This window comes from Carcharhinus amblyrhynchos, chromosome 8, assembly GCF_965287045.1.
Source record: "Carcharhinus amblyrhynchos chromosome 8, sCarAmb.v2.hapA, whole genome shotgun sequence".
Classification (NCBI taxonomy): domain Eukaryota; kingdom Metazoa; phylum Chordata; class Chondrichthyes; order Carcharhiniformes; family Carcharhinidae; genus Carcharhinus; species Carcharhinus amblyrhynchos.
The window spans coordinates 2,311,629-2,331,995 of record NC_137331.1 but is presented as its reverse complement, the minus strand read 5'-3'; the positions used below and the strand labels follow the sequence as shown (position 1 = coordinate 2,331,995).

General features: G+C 42.9%; 1 protein-coding gene across 1 annotated transcript in view; it reads left to right on the top strand.

Moving 5' to 3' along the window:
• Window positions 1–20,367, top strand: part of csmd3b (CUB and Sushi multiple domains 3b) — a 1,478,622-nt gene that overhangs the window by 1,382,548 nt on the left and 75,707 nt on the right. Inside the window, exons 53-54 of the mRNA XM_080194817.1 lie at window positions 2,897–3,082; window positions 3,473–3,646. Coding sequence (XP_080050943.1) covers window positions 2,897–3,082; window positions 3,473–3,646 — 360 coding nt within the window. The remainder of the gene's footprint in view (window positions 1–2,896; window positions 3,083–3,472; window positions 3,647–20,367) is intronic.

The window sequence follows — 20,367 nt, the reverse complement described above, 5'->3', positions numbered from 1 at the left end:
GATAAATGTTATGATGTGATAAGTGTTATGGAACAATCACCTTAAATTTTCCAGAGGGACGGAGTGACTTTTTATGATGATTTGCCACAAATCAACAGAACCTTGGTGGAAATTCTGGAAAAATAACATGAATGGATTGATCACCAGGGTTTCCACCAATCTCGTGCCAAAGATGTATCCAGATGATGAGGAAAGCCGAAGGAACTTGTGCTTTGCTGTGGCTTTTTAGTTGGTTGACTAACGTGCGGTCTCATTTTTAATGATGCTTCCATATATGGATTTTAAAGACAAAAAGTGAAAATATGAAATTGAACCAAGTATTTTAATTGAAATGTATCCAATGCTTTGTGTATTTATTTTTGAAGTTAACAGTTTCCCTCATCTCGGTCTTTTCGAACAAACGAATTGGAAAACCAAGAGGGCGTAGATTTAAATAAATCATACACTTCAAGAACAGGAAAATACAAGTCAGGCCCTTTTGTGGCTTACAAAACTTGTCATTCCTTCCAAACAGTTGTCTGTGACAGATATGTCCTTGGAAGGATTGTGTATAGTGAGCCGCAGTGCAGTGCGGGAAGAGTTCAGGGGGAGTGTGGATGTGGAGGTGGACTGGTCAGAAAGCCTACCTTAATCCTCAGGGCCCAAAGCAGTTGCTCATGCCTTAAGAAGATGCATTCAGGGTTATAACCCAGAACTCTTCTGACCCTGGAAATGTCCACACAAAAATAGCCTGAGCTCAGGAAGGGAGAGGACTGATGTTCACGGCTGTCAAAAATGTCAGGATTTCGGATTTCTCAACCTCATTTCTGCTCTCAATGTGACACGAAAATCCAGCCCCGAGTACGAGGGTTTTAAGTAAAGTAAACCACAGTATAATGCAGAATTTATTTATATATTCTGGTCTGAGAAGCTAAGAGGGAACTATTTATTTTGTATCAATTGCGACCCAGATTTTGAGAGTGCGCGCACACACACACACACACACTATATACACTCAGACCCATTATATACACACACAGACACTAACACACATTATATACAAACACACAGACACAGACAGTCACACACATTATATATACACACACCCATTATATACACACACAGATACTAACACACATTATATACACAGACACACTGTATATATACACACACACACACACACACATTTCTGTGTCCCTGTTAATTATGATGGATGAAAGCATGGAAGGCTCTTCCCTGAATTCCATCTGCTCCTGGTGAGCAATCTTTGGCACTGGTGGCACTGAAGAGGTAATTTTTTTCCCCCACACATTTGAAATCTGTTTCCTTGCAGTTTAACATCTGTTTAAGACTTGGAAGTCATGTTCCTTTCTGACTTCTGAAAGGCAAAATGGTTGGGTTGAGCAAGAACTGCACAGTGATGCATGCTTCTATTATATAATGTGAAGTAGCTCAATATGAGCACAGGAAGAATTAATACGCTCCCTGAAGTCTGACCTTTTTTTTCCCAATTCCAAAAAAAAACACAAATTTACAATGCAACTGAAATGCTTATAAATAATTAACTTTCCTGTCTGATTTGAAAATATAAACTTGCAATGGTGAATAAATGGGGCATAACAGAAAATTCATCTCAGCAAAGACGTCCAAATAAACTAACGTTAAAAAAATGTCCTCAGCGATATAAAATCAGCATGCCGAGGGTACATCGCAAACTGTTGCTGATCTTATTATTGTTGTTAACAATATTCCAAATTATCCAACTAATTCAGTGAAATAAATAGCATAGCAAAGTGTGGTTTAAATGCTAATTGGTGGAAATATTAGGTGGTTTCAATTCAGTAGTTCAGAGGAACCAATTACCAAAAGGCTTGCATCTCTTTTAGCATTTACAAATAGTTGAATCCCTCTTTATCCATATACAGAGTACCATGGAAGTCACAGAGTGACAGTTCAACCAGAGTTGCCAACCTTGTCACGTGTTCAGTAGTGATATTACTGTTGATGGGAGCCCCAGTGTACTTTAGCAATGGGATTTATCCCCATATTGCCTTCATTAGTTTCATCTGTTTGATATCTGCTGAAAGGGAAGTATGAGGAAAAGTTTTATTTTGAAGGTACGACTCACAAGGGGGAAAAAACATTCTGAAACCATTATTTAAAAACTGCCATTGATATCACCAGCTTTTCCGATTCTCTTTCCTCTGGCTCAGTGCCGCCCATCCATGTCGTTTCTGGAACCAAGTGAACTGTGCATTTTCTCGTAGCCGGCCCCTACTGAAATGAACACTGGCACGGTGGCACAGCATTTAGCACTGCTGCCTCACAGCACCAGCGACCCGGGTTCAATTCCAGCTTTGGGTCATTGCCTGTGTGGAGTTTGCACATTCTCCCCGTGTCTGGCAGGTTTCTCTTGGGTGTTCTGGTTTCCTCCCGCACTCCAGAAATGTGCAGGTTAGGTTGACTGGCCATGCTGAATAGTCCGTTAGTGTCAGGGGGATCAGCAGGGTAAATATGTGGTGTTATAGGGATAGTGCCGAGGTGGGATTGTTGTCAGTGCAGGCTCGATGGGCCAAATGACAACATTCTGCACTGTAGGGATTCTATGATATTCTAAGAGATAAGATTCTCCTTGCCCTAAGTGGTGGCACTTGACAGTTGTCCCTGAGCACATAAGGTGTTATAACATTGGAAAAAGCTATATTGTGTTCAGTGGCATCATTTCAATTTGAAACAATATCTGCTGCAGTGAAAGCCTGACTTCAATCTCACCTTCTCATTCATTGGGAAATGTTAATGGATGGTGAGCATTTTCTTCACACAGTTCAGAGAGCAAAACCACAAATAAACAGCTCATCAGGAACTGGAAACTTGTTCGAGTTGACTCACTTCACATTTGTTTGTTTCTTTTGGTCAGTGGTAAACTGCTCTGATCCTGGAATTCCTGCGAATTCCATCCGGGAAAGCAAGATCGAATATGGAAACTTCACCTTTGGCTCAATGGTGTTCTATGACTGCAACCCGGGATATTTTTTGTTTGGATCTTCTGTTCTCTCTTGCCAGTCTAATGGGCACTGGGATAAGCCATTACCTGAGTGCACATGTATGTATGTTTTATTTATATATGCGTCTTATTTAATGTGGTAAAACTGAATAAATAACAAAAATGGTAAATCGCTCTACACTTCCATTAATTGTATTTAGATTGTGGAAAGCTAGGTATAACTGTGAGGAACGTTTACAATTTAAAGCATTCGTATAATATTCTTTGTCATTTAGTTTAATGAGTACGGTAAACTGAATCATTTCTTTACAAAGTTAGCTGACGGAATTGTGTTATACAACTGTGACAAGCTAATATCAAAGACAATCATTTTGCCTATTTCAGCAAGTAACTTGTTGAAATGATGACAAGCGTTGACTTTATGTTTCTGAATTGTAACAAAGCAAACCAGAGCAATTTGTGTCCTTGTTTGTTATTTCTTTCAAACAGTGATTGATTGCGGCCATCCTGGTATTCCTCCAAATGCAATTCTGTCTGGCGATAAATACACATTTGGGGCAACTGTTCACTATTCCTGTGTCGGGAAAAGGCTGCTCATTGGGACGTCGACGCGGACTTGCCAGATGAACGGACATTGGAGCGATTCCATGCCTCACTGTTCCGGTATGACTAATTTACACGCGATCTACAATCAGGGATACTAACCAACGTTGAATTTTAAATCAGCCTTTAATCGTTTCAATTTCACTTTAACCCTGTGCATTTACCATGGCTAACCCACCCAACCTACTCATCTTTGGACAGTAAGGAGCAATTTAGAATGCCAAACCACCTCATGTTAATGGCATCTCAAAAAGTGTTCCCACAAGTTAGTTCTGCCTGGCATCTTTAGCTTTGTAAGAAATCTCACAACGCCAGGTTAAAGTCCAACAGGTTTATTTGGCAGCATGAGCTTTCGGAGCACTGCTCCTTCATCAGGTGATGAAGGGGCAGCGCTCACTGTGCCTACTTCAGTCTAACGCTGGCATCTCCACGTCGTCTCTAACTTTCCCCAAGGTTTAGATGGGTGAAGCAGTAAGTAGTTGTACCAGTCGACAAGGGAGAATCTGAATTTGATTCTGAATCTGCAAAATTTCCACTAGCTGCGGAAAGCTCCGAGAACATGTTTACCGGAGGAGGATTTTCAGCTGCCGACAGGAATGGCTGTGAAAAATAATGCCACCAGCCAGTGGTTTCCCAGTCCCAGCACGTCTCTGGGTCATTTTGCTGAAGGTAGAGTGGAGGCAGTAGGGTTATCCATCAGCATGCAGTCAGGTAACCAATTCAGCTTGATAGAGGCTTGCCAATGCTTTTTGGCAGAGACCCACCGGAATGTTCCAGTCGGTCTCCTGGTCCTTTGACATGTCGGGAAACTGTGTCGCTGTCTGAAGGTGACCTTTCCAGTGGAAGACAAGGGGCCGGCATTCCAGACACCGCTCCCTCCACCTGCCTGGTTTAGGCTGCAGTGATAGCTGCCTGATACGTGGCATTTTGTATTTTTTCAGAAAAACTGCTGAGGGAGGCATCTGCATTTAAGATTGTCCTCCTCCTCTCTCTCCGTGCTACCTCAAGAGGCAGCTTACTGCTGCCTCACCACTGATGTGCCTTCTGTTGGCCCTCCAGGTTTGCAAGCTTGTCTGTTCTCTGACCAATAATGCAGCAATTCAGGGAAAACTATATCTGGGTGACGTTTCCCCACATGGTACTGGCGTCTGACCCCATTTGACCCTGACATCAGGCTCCAGAAACCAACTGAAAATCCTGGCTGAGGTTTCAGCGCTTCTGAATTAAGCACTATCTTTTAAAGGTTGCAGTTGTCCAAATGGTCATCCAATCGATCTCAAAAAATTGTTTCAAAGACAGTTCCTGGAATAAACGTTAAGATTATGATCTATTCCACACTGTGTTGATCGACGTACTTTTCATGAAATAATAAAGTTCATATTTGCTGGTTTCTCATCTTAAGGAATCTCTCCTGAACTTAGGAAATTGAAATGTCATTTATAGCTCCACTGATGATTGTTCCTAACACCTTGAAGAATCGAGAACACAAATTGTTTTAGGCAAAGTGCTTTTCATGTCTTAAGAACATTTATCTGGAGTTGTTTCTATATTGTCTAGCTGCTATCCTTTTGCCTGCTCAATCCTCAAAACTAGAGGATAAAATGCACTATCCTCGCTATTAGTTAATAACCAAATTTGAAAAAAACAGATGTTTGCCATAACAATACTGTGTGCAGTTTTGGGCGCCGCACCTGCGCAAAGATATTTTGGCCTTGGAGGGAGTGCAGAGGAGGTTTACTAGGCTGATATCGGAGTTGAGGGGGTTGAGCTATGAGGAGAGGCTGAATAAACTGGGCTTGTACTCGTTAGAGTTTAGAAGAATGAGGGGAGATCTCATTGAGATGTATAAGATGATGAATGGGATGGATAGGATAGAGGTGGAGAGACTCTTCCCGCTCAAAAAAGACAGTAGGACTAGGGGGCACAGCCTCAAGATAAAAGGGGGGCGGTTTAGAACGGAGTTGAGGAGGAACTTCTTCACTCAAAGGGTGGTGAATCTCTGGAATTCTCTGCCCGTTGAAGTGGTGGAGGCTGCCTCGCTAAGTATTTTTAAGACGCAGGTTGATGGGTTTTTGATAAGCGAGGGGATTAAGGGTTATGGGGAGAGGGCGGGAAAGTGGAACTGAGCAGCGACAGATCAGCCATGATCTTATTGAATGGCGGGGCAGGCTCGAAGGGCTAGATGGCCTACTCCTGCTCCTATTTCTTATGTTCTTATTACACGCATATAAAGAGTGCTGGTCAAAGCTGACTCATAAATAATTTGGCAATTTTCCCTTCTAATGATTCACAAAGTTGATTTTTATAAGATCCTAATCCCTTCTAATGTTAAATAACGGGATGCTATATTTGCCTGTAAAATTCACAAATGTAGACATGCTTGAATTGTCTATCAGCAATAAACTTTTTGTTTATTTATTCCTGGGACAAGGGCATCGCTGACTGGACAGATTTATTATCCGTCCTTCGTTCCCTTGTTCAGAGGGCAATTAAGACTCAACCACATTGCTTTGGTTCTGGAATTACATATATGCTGGACTGGGTAAGGATGGCAGATTTCCTTCCCTACAAGTTTTTAGTGACCCAAATGGGTTTTTCCAACAATCGACAATGGTTTCACGGTCATCAGTAGATTCCAAATATTTTCAATGAATTCCAATTCTACCAACTGACAAGGCAGGATTCAGACCCAGAATCTCGGAACGTTGGTTGAGTTCCTACATTAGTAGTCAAGGGATAATGCCACTCGACCATCACCTTTCCTTTAACTATCATTCAATGATATCATACTGATCAACCTTGACTCCTGAATCCACTTTCACCTACACAATTGCCAGTAAAATCATTAAGACAATCATACTCAGATGAAACAAAGGAATAAAACAAAGGCTGAGCCTTTTGTTGTGCCCGCTTGCCTAACTGAGGTAATTTATATTGTAGCTCAATATTAAATAACATTGGAATTCCCCCACCTGACCCAAGCCAGCATTCCAATCTCTCTCCCATATCCCTGAGCAGCAAACTCCCACTTAACGAAAGTAGGATATAAGTTTGTTGGACTCTACCCCACCTGACTGAGGAACATTGCAGCATTCTGTACACTCACCATGGTAGTAAACAGGATTGCTGAGGAAATTTGCCCCTTAAAATCTTGCCTTTCCCCAAGTCTGGAGTATTTGTTGTCTCTCGTTATGAAGAACGTTCCGTTCTGCACAACCTCCAACTGATTCTCTTTCCAGTCTCTCCTCACCCTTACTTTCTCCTTCCTGTCTTCCTCTTCTATCTCCCAACACGGTTCCCATCTGAAGTCACCTCTTTTTTTCTTTCCTCCCATTTCTTTTCCTCTCATTTTCTTTCTCCTCTTTTTCTCCTCCTTCCCTCATCTCACTTTCCCCTCCATGTTTCTTCCCTCTTCCAATTTACTCTCCTTCCATATTCCCTCTGCCCATCCTTTCTTGTTCTTTGTCTCTTTCTTCTTTCTCCTTTTTCCTTCTCTTTCCCTAAACCTCTCTGCATATCTTCTATTGACTCAAATCTGAATTCCCATTCAATAAGCAGCATTGCCGTTGACCCATTGCCAGCAACACCCCAATCCTACCGTGAGCAGGAGTGAAATGTCAGACCTCTCCTTTCCTTTCAGTGAGCATTCTGTCAAACGTTAGCTTCCCACCTCACCGGGCAGTTACTCAAAACCAACCTTTCTCTTCACAGAAAATGTATTCAAGATGGAAAAAACCCTCTTTTTTATTCTTTCGTGGGATATGAGTGTCAGTGGTGAGGCTAGAATTTATCTCCCATCCCCAATTGCCATTGAGAAGATGGTAGTAATCTGTCTTCGTGAATCTCTGCAGCCCATGTGGTGTAGGTACATCCACAGTGCTGTTAGGGAGGGACTTCAAAGATTTTGACCCAGTGAGAGTGCAGAAATGGCAACGTAGCTCCAAGTCAGGATAGTGTGAGATTTGGAGTGCAACTTTGTGGCGGTCATGTTCATATTTGTTTGCTGCCCTTGTCTTTATAAATTTAATGGCTGTGGGTTTGGAACGTGCAGTTGAAGGAGACTTGGTGAGTTGCTATGGCGTACCTTGCAGATGTTATACATGGCTGCCACTGTGCACCGCTGGTGAGGGGAGTGAATGTTTGTGGGAAAGATGCTAATCAAATGGGCTACTTTGTCCTGGATGGTGTCAAGCTTCTTGAATGCTATTGGAGCTGCAATTATCCAGGCAAGCGGAGAGTACCCCATTTCACATTTGACTTTTGCCGCTTAGATGGTGGACTTGCTTGAGGAAGTCTGGGTAAATTATTCCTAATCTCTGACCTGCTCTTGTAGCCAGAGAACATTGCGCCGACCAGTGGAACCAATCTAACGACCCTCTAACCTGAACTATTCCAATGTTATCCATATGCCTATCCACTGACCGTTTGAACACCCTTAAAGTTGGCGAGTCCACAACTGCTGCAGGCAGGGCATTCCACGCCCTTACTACCCTCTGAGTAAAGAACCTACCTCTGACATCCGTCCTATAATTACCACCCCTCAATTTAAAGCTATGCCCCCTCGTGTTAGCCATCACCATCCGAGGAAAAAGGCTCTCACTGTCCACCCTATCCAATCCTCTGGTATTCATATGGCTCGTTCAGTTTTTGGTCAATGGTAACCCCCAGGATGTTGGAAGTGGGGGATTCAGCGATGGTATTGCCATTGAACGGCAAGGGATGATGGTTCGATTCTCCCTCGCTCTCTCCAAAGAGCAGAATTTCAACTTTGAAAAGAGATGAGAGGAGGAACAGGATGAAAGAAGGGAAGAGATGAGAGGGTACGAAGGGCAATAAAGGGAGGTGAAGTAAAAACCGAAGCAGATGAGAGTGAGAAAAATGAAAGGAGAGAGAATAAAAGGTAATGAAGATGTCATGGTGGGAGTGGTGGAGGAGTTAGATGAGTGAGGTGTGTATACGGGCCTGTAAAATAAATATCCATGACTGCAATAATTTTAAAACAATCTCTTTTTGATAACATTTTACTTGGTAGCTTTATATTAAGCATCATTTGGTGACTGTCTCTTAAATAATTTGATGGCATTTTCATTCGTAAGTTCTCTCAGTATTTTAAAAACGTCGATCATCTCTCCTGTAAATTTTTCTCAAATCATAAACATATGTCCCGTGAGCTTTTTGAGAATTTAACAGTACAAGTCCCATATTTATTCTCACGTCACAAGATATTAGAATGTGATTTTTGTGAGTTATCGCATTGTCGAATTCCGGTGGCACGGTTGCACAACGGTTCGTACTGCTGCCTGACAGCGCCAGGGACCCGGTTTCGATTCCCGGCTCAGGTCACTGACTGTGCCAAGTCTGTACTTTCTCCCCGTGTAAGGGTGGGGATCCTTTAGGTGCTCTGGATTCCTCCCACAGTCTGAAAGACGTACTGGTTAGGTGCATTAGCCATGCTCATTTCTCCCTCAGTTTTCTTGAACAGATGCCGGATGTGGCAAGTAGGGGATTTTTCACTGTAACTGCATTGCAGTGTTAACGTAAGCATACTTGCGACACTAATAAATAAATAAATAACCTTAGTGGCATCGGTGCTCTGGGAAACAGCAAAGGCTCAATGTTTCTCCATTAAAGGGAAAATGAAGAAGTGAAGCATCTTTAGACCATTCTCGCGTACCTTCCAGCAGTTCTGCACAGAATATATGAAGGCAATAATTTACAATTACATTGCCCCTTTAGATGTATTTTAAAGCCCAAGATACTTTCCAGGAGCATAACCAGAAGTCATTAGTTTACCCATTTGATCTTGAAACGCCAAGGAAAGGTTTTTAAATACAAACCTCAATAAAGTGTCATTTTGTAATCAATAGTAGCAAAGAGAAATAAAATGCATTGTGACATATATTGATTCAAATCACCTTTTTTGGATTGATTGTTCAATAAATAAATTATCATTCCAGACTCTGAACCGATATTTATGACCAGCCAGATGTTAATTGCTGAGGAAACCAAATGCCAAAGGAAAACGTACTGATTGCAGCAGCAAGAAGTCCAGTGGCACTTTTTAAAAAGTTAAAAAGGGCAGGTTTCTTAACAAGAAGGAAAGAAAACTTAAGCATAGATGATTACAATTACACAGTTAAAATTAGTCTGAGAAAACACGGCTCCTAAAAGACTCCGTACTTGGTCAGACCCACTTGCAAACACTTGCCAGGCAACGTTTCCTTGACAGATAAAAGCAAGATACCACGGATGCTGGAATCTCCCCTCAGATCCTATCAGACCTACTGAGATTTTCCAGCATTTTCTATTCCTTTATAGATGTTTAATTATAAAAATTAAATATTACCCAAAGCAAAACAATTGTCGATTTATTAAAGCTTACCACATAACCGCTTAAACTCACTTCCATTCTGCTGTGGAAATCCAATAAACCTTCAGAAAAAGAATACTTTTCACAGCCCAAGATTTATCCAGCTTAACTGCATAGCTGATTCAAACTACACCTTTCTCTGGCCTGGAGCTGTTTCTTGAAACCTTCCTCACAGTGCTATAAACAAATCAACTCAACATCTCTCATGAAATATATTTTTCCCTTTCATGTTCTATTCCATTGTTTGTTGCATTTTGAACTAAAATTTTCCAAAATGTAAAAAGCGTTCGTATTTAGTTATTGTCTCTACCATTGAGTCAATAAAATAGAATATTCCCTATTCTGTTTACCCATGGAACTCCTGCAAGATGCAAAAATTTCTCATTACCTTTGACTTTCCTTTGATATTCAGACAAACTCTCAACTCGTCTAAAAATGTAAACTTTACATCCAACAAAATTTGCTTGTATCTCAAATTCATCATAATTCCAAATGCATAAATCCTCAATATTTTATCTATTTCCCACACTTTTGAAATCAAATAAAGTTGAATAACTTTCACGTGTTTGATTGCAAAACCTTTCAAGCTGTAAAACTTTTTTTTTCCCTTGGAAACCTAACAGTTAAAAAAAAAGTTCCCGAAGTAGTTCCTAATGCAAATTCCTCAAGCTAACCTATTTACTTATACACTACTTGACGAGGGGAGTTTTATTTCATACGCATACATCTTTATTCCTTTTCCTTCAAGTGGCCTCCATGAATTTGTTCCCTCCTTAATTAAATAATTTACAAACAAGTGTGCATGTGTGTCTCTCTCACACACACACACACACACACACACACACACACACACACACACACACTTGTTTACAGAATAACACACATTCTCCCCACAAATATGGAAAACAAAATCCATTTCCCTGCTATCTGTAAAGAAGAGGTTTAAAAATCCTAATTTTATAATTTATCCCTCTAAGTCTTGATCCAATTTCTTTTTAAAAGTTATCCCTGAATCTTCTTTATTACCCTTTCAAGGTATTGCATTCTCAGGTTTCCAGCAGAAAACTGAGTAATGCACACAGCTGAGTGCGACAGGTCATAAAAGATCAGTCGCTGAGAAAATTGTTGCATTCCTCTTTTTCAGCGTGTTCTTTGTGATGCGACTGAAAGATCTGCAGCTTGCTTTCATCTGTGTGTGCTTTTATTATCTTTATTTCATCACTTCACAGTGGAATCGATACAAGAGTCATAATAAGAATTACAATAAAACTCATTTTTAGTTCAAATGAAAAAGAGATCACTTTTTGTGCAACCTTGAAGTGTTTTGGTTTGCTTTGAAATTGCACGTCTACTTTTTTTAAAAAAATAGATCAAACCATAATGCTTCGGGTTCCAATTCTCGGGGACGGTTCTATCTGCTTAGCGTAGTCACCTTTCCATCAAGCAAAGATTTTGACAACCTATATCGCTGATGTGTTCACATTGATGAAGTTAGATTTCATTTGCTGTCTGGTGGATTCCAACTAATAATATTAATAAGGAGATGGCATGCGTTTCGCTTATTATGGAAATGAGCGTGGAATGACATTACTGATGAGAGATTGTTAGTGTTGAATCAGAACGTGTGTGTTTCAGTAAGAAAGCACAATGATATGGCCTGACCATTTTAAAAAATGGTAAAGGCAGCTCAGATGCAAACAGAAAGCCTTGAATTTGTATAGAGCTCGAGAACATCTCTCAGAAATGTCCGGAATACTTCACATTTCATTGTTTTGAAGTGCAGTGGTAGTTATTATTTTGCCAGTGAGATAGTCAGTGCACAGTTCAGCCCCACAGACCAATGAGCAGTTAATCTGTTTATTGGTGATTCTCGCTGAGGAACATCTCACCCCAAGGTCAGTGCTTCCAATGGTGTAGGACTCTGTCAGTACAGAACAGAATGGAAATGATGAAAATGGAAAGAGCTTTGTAACCCCAAAGATAGTATACAATAGATATCGTGCTGAGATCGATTCAGCAGCTTATTTCTTTCAACTCAAAATAATCTCAAACTTTATTTTCAGTTGCAGATAGCCGTGGTTCACGTTTTTTCTACTAAGCTTGATTTATATTTGAATGACATTTTAGTCGTCAGCAGAACATTAATCTTTACAATAATGTTCTGATATAAGACATGCTGCATATGGGTTCTGCATGAAGAACCAAGGGGACAACTCTGCTGCTGTTTGAGTAGCGCAGTAGGTCGGGAGACATCAGCGGAAGGCCTGCAGCGGGACTTGCGACTGCCATCTGGTTTGCTACGGACAATGGTCTGTTTGAGGTTATGCGGTTGTTTGAAGGCAAGAAGTGGGGGTATGGGGATGGCCTTGGTGAGATGTTCATCTTCATCAGTAATGGTTGAAGACTCCGGACAAGATGTCATAGTTTGTCCGCTCCGGGGAAGCACTGGACGACGAAGGGTACTCTGTCCACCGTGTCCCATTTTTGTCTTCTGAGGAGGTCGGTGAGGGTTTTCGTTGTGTGTCAGAATTGTCAATCGATGAGTCGAGCGCCACATCCTGTTCTGACGAGGGCATCTTTCAGCGTCTGGAGGTGCCTGTTGCGATCCTCCTTATTTGAGCAGATCTTCTGCATATGAAGGGCTTGTCCATCGGGGAAATCTTCTTTAACGTGTTTAGGTTGGAAGCTGGAGCAAACTACCCAGCTTCAGGAGAACTGTGACCACGACACCACGCAACCCTGCCACAGCTACCTCTGCAACACATGCCGGATCAGCGACACGGATGCCATCATCTCACATGAGAACACCATCCACCAGGTACACAGTACATACTCTTGCTATTCGGCCAATGTTGTCTACCTGATAGGCTGCAGGAAAGGATGTCCCGAAGCATGGTACATCAGACAGACCGTGCAGACGCCATGACAACAGATGAATGAACATCGCTCGACAATCACCAGGCAAGACTGTTCTCTTCCTGTTGGCGAACACTTCAGCGGTCACAGGCATTTGGCTTATGATCATCGGGTAAGCGTTCTCCAAGGCAGCCTTCACGGCACACGACAGGACAGAGTCGCTGAGCAGAGACTGATAACCAAGTTCCACACACATGAGGACGGTGTCAACGGGGATCTTGGGTTCATATCACATTATTTGTAACCCCCATGACTTGCCTGGTATTGCAACATCTCACTTAGTGTCCTGTCTAAAGACAATACACATCTCTTTAACCTATGCTTAACGCTCTCTCCACTCACATTGTCTGCACCTTTAAGACTTGATTAGCTGTAAAGACTCGCATTTTAATCAGTATTCTGCAAACTGAATGTATATCTTTATATGCCCTGTCTGTGATCAGACTCTCCACTCACCTGACGAAGGGCAAAGCCCTGAAAGCTCGTGGCTTGTGCGACCAAATTGTTGTAAAATCAGTCTGTTTTAACCCTTATACGGTGGACAAATAACTTTGAGTAGACGTCTTATTAGTACAAACAATATTTATTTAAACCCACACAATCAATAATCACCCACCCGACCAACAATAAGTTATCTTACAGAAAATACTAGAATTCAAGTACAATACAAGACCTTGACTTAACTTTGCGTGACTGACAAGCACCCAAACAGATATTGGCCTGTATCTCTGCACTGGTCTTGGTAGTTGTCTGTGTAGTCTGGTCCTTTGGTCTGGTATGGTACTCTGGCTCTGATCTTTTTTTCCTGTCCGTCCGTGGTGGCCGTCCGTCGTTGTAGCTCATTCGTGGGGTCAGAGAGAGAGAGAGAGATTTCTGGTTGTGCAGCATCCTTTATACCCCGTTTGGTTTCACGCCCCTTTTTTGGCTATTGCCAATCAATCGATCAGGACTTGATCACACTGATCGATAAGAGTCCAGTCAGGTACTACCACACCGATCTCTGGGTGTGTCCCCGGCGGCCATGCCTGTCGGTGTTGTAGGCACATGGGTCACATACCTTCCTCCTAAATAAGGATTCACGGTGCCTTTACGTCTGGCACACAACGCAGTGTGACCAGAAAGTCTCTTTCATCCTGGAGATGGCCCATATCCTGTGTATTCACTCATCAGGGTTGTAGCCTGTTTGTCTGTCTTTAAACTGCAGCCTGTCAGTTTAGTTTCTTGCCCTGTTGTCCCAGAGTGCTTTACAAAACGCCATTTTAGATGGCCTGTTTGGCGACAAAATAAACTTGTTGGACTTTAACCTGCTGTTGTGAGACTTCTTACGATGTTTATCCCAGTCCAACGCCGGCATCTCCACATCATGTAAAATGATAGGCATGGAATAGCTCTATTATTCCACAACTTCCAATAAGATTTTCTTTACAAGTTGTTTGTTTTCAATTTATGTTGTAAGTATATTAATACAGCTCGCAATTGTGCTGTGCAATATAGAATGACTTGATTTAATCAGTGTTATTATTAAGCAACTCATGATATTCCACAGCAACAGACCAATAAAAGAAACACAAGTCTGAATATTGTTCTTTGGAATAACATTGTGTGCATGCCACACATCCTTAACATTTTGAATTATTTTGAACAAGTTTGTCAAAAAAAAAACCCTACATTTAGAGGTTATTCTCCTCAAAGAGGAATAAAAGCAACGTGCTGGACATACTCAGCAGGTCTGGCAACATCTGTGTGGAGAAAAACGGATAATGTTCTCATTGACTGACTCTTTCTCAAAACAGAAATGATTTCTTCAAAACGACTCTGTTCCTCACTTCACACCTTCTGCGAGATCTGATGTGTATTTCCGGCACTTTGTGTTTTTATTTCAGATTTCCAGCATCCACAGTATTTTGTGTTCATTTCAGGAAAAGAGGACATTTGATAAAGATAGTCAAATGGTCTCAACGGAGCCAAGGAAGTGAATCTGTTGACAGTGGCAGAAGGGTTGGTAACCAGAGGGTGTGGATTTAAGGAGATGAGCAGGAAAACCAGAAAGCTGTTGTGATCTAGAATGCATTGCCTGAAGTGATTCAGTAGTAATTTTCAAAAGGAAATTGGATCAATATTGGACAAGCAAAACATGATAGGGCGCTGAGGAAAGATCAAAGGAGTGGACGAGTCGGATATTTTTTGCCAAAGAGTCAGCATGGGTGTAATGAGCGGAAAGGCCTCCTTGTGTGATGAGTCCTCACAGCGGGACTCAGACAGTATTTTAGTGATTTATAGAGATTAATTATTGGAAGAGAATTTGAAAGAAAGTCAACTTTCTGTTTTAGATCCATTTATTTGCTGCTTTATTCTGTTTATCCGTTGTTTGATTTGGATACAAAATTCTATACATAATATGAAGGAATGAGAAAATAAAACATATGTGTTGAATGTTATCTGCACATAGGTGGATCTCGGGTAGTTTGAGATGTTAAAATGTTAAAATTATCAAACCCAACCGTAACCAGCTCAGTTTATTGAGTTCAACAAATGCAAATCAAGATAATCAACCCACGACCAGGGAGTGGATTGAAAACTGAAATAATCTACTGTGGCTTGCAGCCTCTGATTTCAGCTGCCTTCCTAAACTTCAGGAAGCCCACCAGTTAATGGGGAGGCAAGGACAGCGATGGAGGCGGTGGGAGGTCGGTGGCAGTGCACAAGACTGTTTGTGAGCCTGGGGGAACTGGAGTGCATCTCCATGGCCATCCAAGCCCCCCAGCATATAAACAACAGCCCCAATCAAAGCCCCTCGTACAAATAAAGTCAAAATACTGTGGTTGCTGGGAAATGGAAAGAAAGAAGTTTTGATGGAGTCAGATTCAACGAAAAACTTTGGACAGGATTTTCACCCCTCCCTCCCCTCCCCTCCCCCACGTTTCCACCCCCCACAACGTGTTTTGGAGAGGCAGCCCATCATTGGCCCGCAGCAGGATCTTCTGTGTTCAGAAGATTCTTCTTCAGGATCTTCTTTGGGGACGCAATGGCCAACTGGTATTATCGTCAGACTATTCAACTAGAAACTCAACTAATGTTCTGGGTTCGAATCCCGCCACAGCGTGTGGTAGAATTTGAATCCAATTTTTTGGGGGATAGATAGAGTGGACGTTCAGAGGTTATTTCCTCAGGTGGATGTAGCTGTTCCTTGGGGGCGTAACTGTAAGGTTCATGGTGGGAGGTACAGGAGGGATGTCCGAGGGAGGTTCTTTATTCAGAGAGTGGTTGGGGGCGTGGAATGCGCTGCCTGCTGTGTTAGTGGAGTCGGACGCTTTAGGAACTTTCAAGCGGTTATTGGATAGGTACGTGGAGCAGATCAGAATGGTAGGGAGTGGGATAGCTTGGTTTTGGACAAAGCTCAGCACAGCATCGAAGGCTGAAGGGCCTGTACTGTGCTGTACTGTTCTAAGTTCTGATCTTGCAATTGCCCCCAGGTTTTCTTGTTGTTCACACCCTCTGTTGCTGGGAACCTGTGAAAATCCCACTCTGTTCTCTTTCCACAAATGCTGCCAGACTTGTTTTGACTCCGTACTCTAAGGAGAATCATCACAGAATCTCATTTGACCCATCAAGTCTGCACTGACTGTGTAAAAGAGCAACTTACCCAGGTGCACCCCCCCTTCCCAGTCCTATCCTTGTAACCCTGCACATTTATCATGCCTAATCCACCTAACCTGCGTATCTTTGGGCACCAAGAGACTATTTTAGCAACGTCAATCCAACTAATCTGCATATAAGCGGGACGCGACTGGAAAACTCGGAGGAAACCCATGCAGACACTGGGAGAACGTGTAAACTCCACGCAGTCACCCGAGGCCGGGATTGAACGCAAGTCCTTGGTACTGTGAGGCAGCAGTGCTAACGCCGTGCCCCCAAATGTAGATGTTTAGTTGATGAGCCAGTTCAAACGAATTAAAAGTTATAAAATGTGTCAGTATTCATACAGTATCTTTCCAAAGAACAATATCTAGTCCCGAGGTGTTTTAATGTTATGTCTCAGCTGCAGCGGAATATTCATCTGCAGCTTAATTAACTTTGAATGGTTAAAACACTGGTCAAAAAAAGTCATTCTAAACCTTGTGACAAAATTCCTCACTATTATAACATTCTTGTAACAGAAACTAAAAGCAATGTGCAAAGGAAAACAGATCTGAAGTATCTGCATAGTTATCGCACCTCAATAATTTACATTCAATAATGCATCTTAAGTTTTCCACAAGGCGGATTAGGGAGTTGTGGAATGACTGCACCGTCTTGTGATTCCAGCAGAGGTTTGTACCCGGAGGGAGATCAATTTGGAGATGGTGTTGTAACATCGGCAAAACTCTTTGACCTGCGGCCCCTGTGAGTTTAGCTCCCCGCTGAAAATGCTGGGAAAATTCAGCAGGTCCGGCAGCGTTGGTGACGGAAGGAACAAAAGGCGGAATTTTCCAGTCCTATCTGCTGGCAGGATTTGCCAATCTGCCGGAAGGGGGCTGGAGAATCGTTCCCAAAGTTAACGTTTCAGATCGAGGACCTTTCGTTGGAACTGCAGGAAGATGGAAATGTAACAGATTTTGAGTAAGGGAAAGGGAAGACAGGATGGAAGAATAAAGACAGGATCTGTGGTTAGGGTGGGAGAGATTAATTGTCAAACAAGATTTCATGGTGGACGAGGCAAAGGGAGTGGGAATGGTTGTAGCAAAGAAACAGAAGATTTGCCCAGATTGGCAGTGCAGAATAATGAACAGCTGTGTCCAGCAGCAAAAACAGGACGAGCAGTGTGGGATGCTCGAGGTTACAATCCGTAATTGTTGAACTCAGTGGGCCTGACTTTATCGTTTTGCTTCCAAGTGCTGAATCTGGGCACAATTCAGATCTGACTTGTAAAACTGTTCCCAGGCTCCCCCATACGCACTTCGCCTGAAAAAAAATTACAAGCCTGAATCGTGCCGTGGGCAGGGTTTATCGCGCCCGAAATGCTGCAGCTCCGACTGGAGCTTTGAACTGCGCGTGTGCAGTGGGAAAAAAGATATGAAAAATGTGACCCTATCACCGCTCCGCAAAAAGTGGATAAAACAGCCCAGGAGCGAGAAGCGGGAGCGATGGCCACCACAGACATCTCAATGTCCCCGCAACATAACTGTCCCCCTAATCCACCCACACCACCTCCACCCACTACCCAGCCTGATCGTAACCCTCTGCCCCCTCTTCCCCCCTGACTGATCACCTGCAGCGGACACCCCTTGCACCCCCCCTCCAACAGAGATCCATCTGGCCTCCTGCCCTCCAGTGCTGGGTTTAGGCAGAAGCTAAACAGACTACAGCTCAGGGCCTCGCGATCCGCAGGGGCCTCGCACAATTTCAGAACGTTTACAAATGAAGAGAACATTTAAGAGCGGATATCAGAGTTTCCCGGGTAGACTATGTTATAATCTGTGAGAGAGATCGAGCCAGCCAAATGATAAATATGTAATCAGTCAATACATTCATTGGAAAATAATTTGTATTTTTCACTTCAAATACCTTGCTATTAAATAATTACAAGGCATAATTATGTTTTCAATTTTTTTTGTAGCGACCCAAGGTCCTGTTTTGGTACGCACCTGTGTGAGACCTTTTGGTGTAACTTTTTAAGGGGCCTCCAAACTTTGTATAGCTTCGCACCTCAGCAAGTCTAAATCTGGCATTGCTTCCCTATCCCCCAGCCCATTAGAGAATGATCGGGCACTCCCCCCTCCGCACCCCCCCCACCCCCGACCAGAGAATGATCGGGCCTCCTTCCTCCCTCCCCTGCCCCCACCAGAGATAGATCTGACCCACCTCCTCCTCCCCCCTCCCTCCCCCTCACCAGAGAATGATCTGCTGTCCCACCCCCGCCACCGATCTGAGTCAGAGAGTCGTTGGAAGCTCTGAACTGACTTCTTCAGAAGCTGGAGTGCGCGAAACAGACTTGCCGAGCCTGTTTGTTTCGCGCTGAATCTATACGGGCGAACGCGATGGTAAAGGGAGAAATGCTGGGAAAGTTTGGCCCATTCATTCAATTTAAATGCATGCAAATTCATTCAAATCGCTGTTGCGCCCGTTCCGAGAGCGTGGTTCGGATCGCAGTCATTTACAGGCATTGGTAAGTTGGGCGTCTGCACAGAGCAGGGTGCGGATCACGTTAATGGTCTCACACCTGACTTGACCAAGTTTCCACACCCGGCAATGGTAAAATTGGGCCCAGTGCGGAGTCCAGGAAGCTGTAAAGTGTCTAATTGAAAGGTGAAGGGTATAATTTTCCACCCATCTCGCTGTGTGTTTCCAGGGGCAGAGGCACCAGTGGGAACACCTGGTCTCGCCAATGTCAACAGCTTTTTGCACAGCTCATCCATCCCACTGCTGGAGAGTTCTCCGCAGTTGGGGGGTGGTGGAAACCAGAAGATCCCACTGGTGGGAAGGGACAGTAAATCCCACCCAAGCTTGAGCTTGTGTTGAGCTTCACTGGAACAACAGCCTGATGACAGAGAGGCCAAATGAAAGCACAGTGGCAGGTCACAGAAGCTCAGGGTCATGCTTATGGACCGAATGGAGTTGTTCCACAAAATCTCATGTGAACAAAAACCCTCACGTTCAGTGATGTGATCCTCAGTTCTCTTGGATCTGACTTTTTAGGGGTCGGCGATCAGCCCTCTCCTAGTTTCGGACAGTCACAGCTTACGCAGCAGATGCACTCTTCCTAGCCGCCATTGCAGCCAAGCACTCCCTGCCCAACTGGAGTCAAGACTGCCTGTTCACCTCAGGGAAGCTGTCAATAGAAATGAAAGCATTTTGTGAAATTTATGACTTTCCAAGCAGTGTTTTCTTCGAATTTGTTTCAAGCGATAGATACAGTTATTTAATCTTCATGACACTGAAAGGCCAGAATTCCCTTCCTGTGGGTTTCCTGCTGACATGGGGTGATGTCAATGTAAATTTCCATTTGACAGCGGCAGGACCAGAGAATCCCGCCACTGGTCAACGATGCGTTACCTCACGCTGGTGTGAAACACGCAGCTGGGAGGCCGGAGAATCTCCCCCAATATGTCGTTTACCTTTTGGGATTGTTGTCTGTTTCCAGATAATGAAAATGGAAAGAGTTTAAAATTTTGGATTTTAAAAGCAAAGTTTATTTAGTTTGAAACAAGACACTGAAATGTTAAGTGTGTAAAATTATAATGCGCTAGATTTGACAATCTTTCCCCATTGACTTCTAAATGATGAGCAATTAATTTTCCTGCTTCAGAATTCCAAAGGCAACGCACAACTATTTTTCTTTCCTGGCTGTAAACAGCAGAAGACAAAAAGATAAATAGAAGGGAAAGCATCGACAAATGGAAAGCTTAAAGGTCAAGCTTTGGCAAGGTTCAGAGTGGGAACACAGAAGGTTAGCTAGAAGTTATTTTTAAACAAAGAAAGACAATGTACTGATGTGAGTAGGTGCAGTATATTTCAC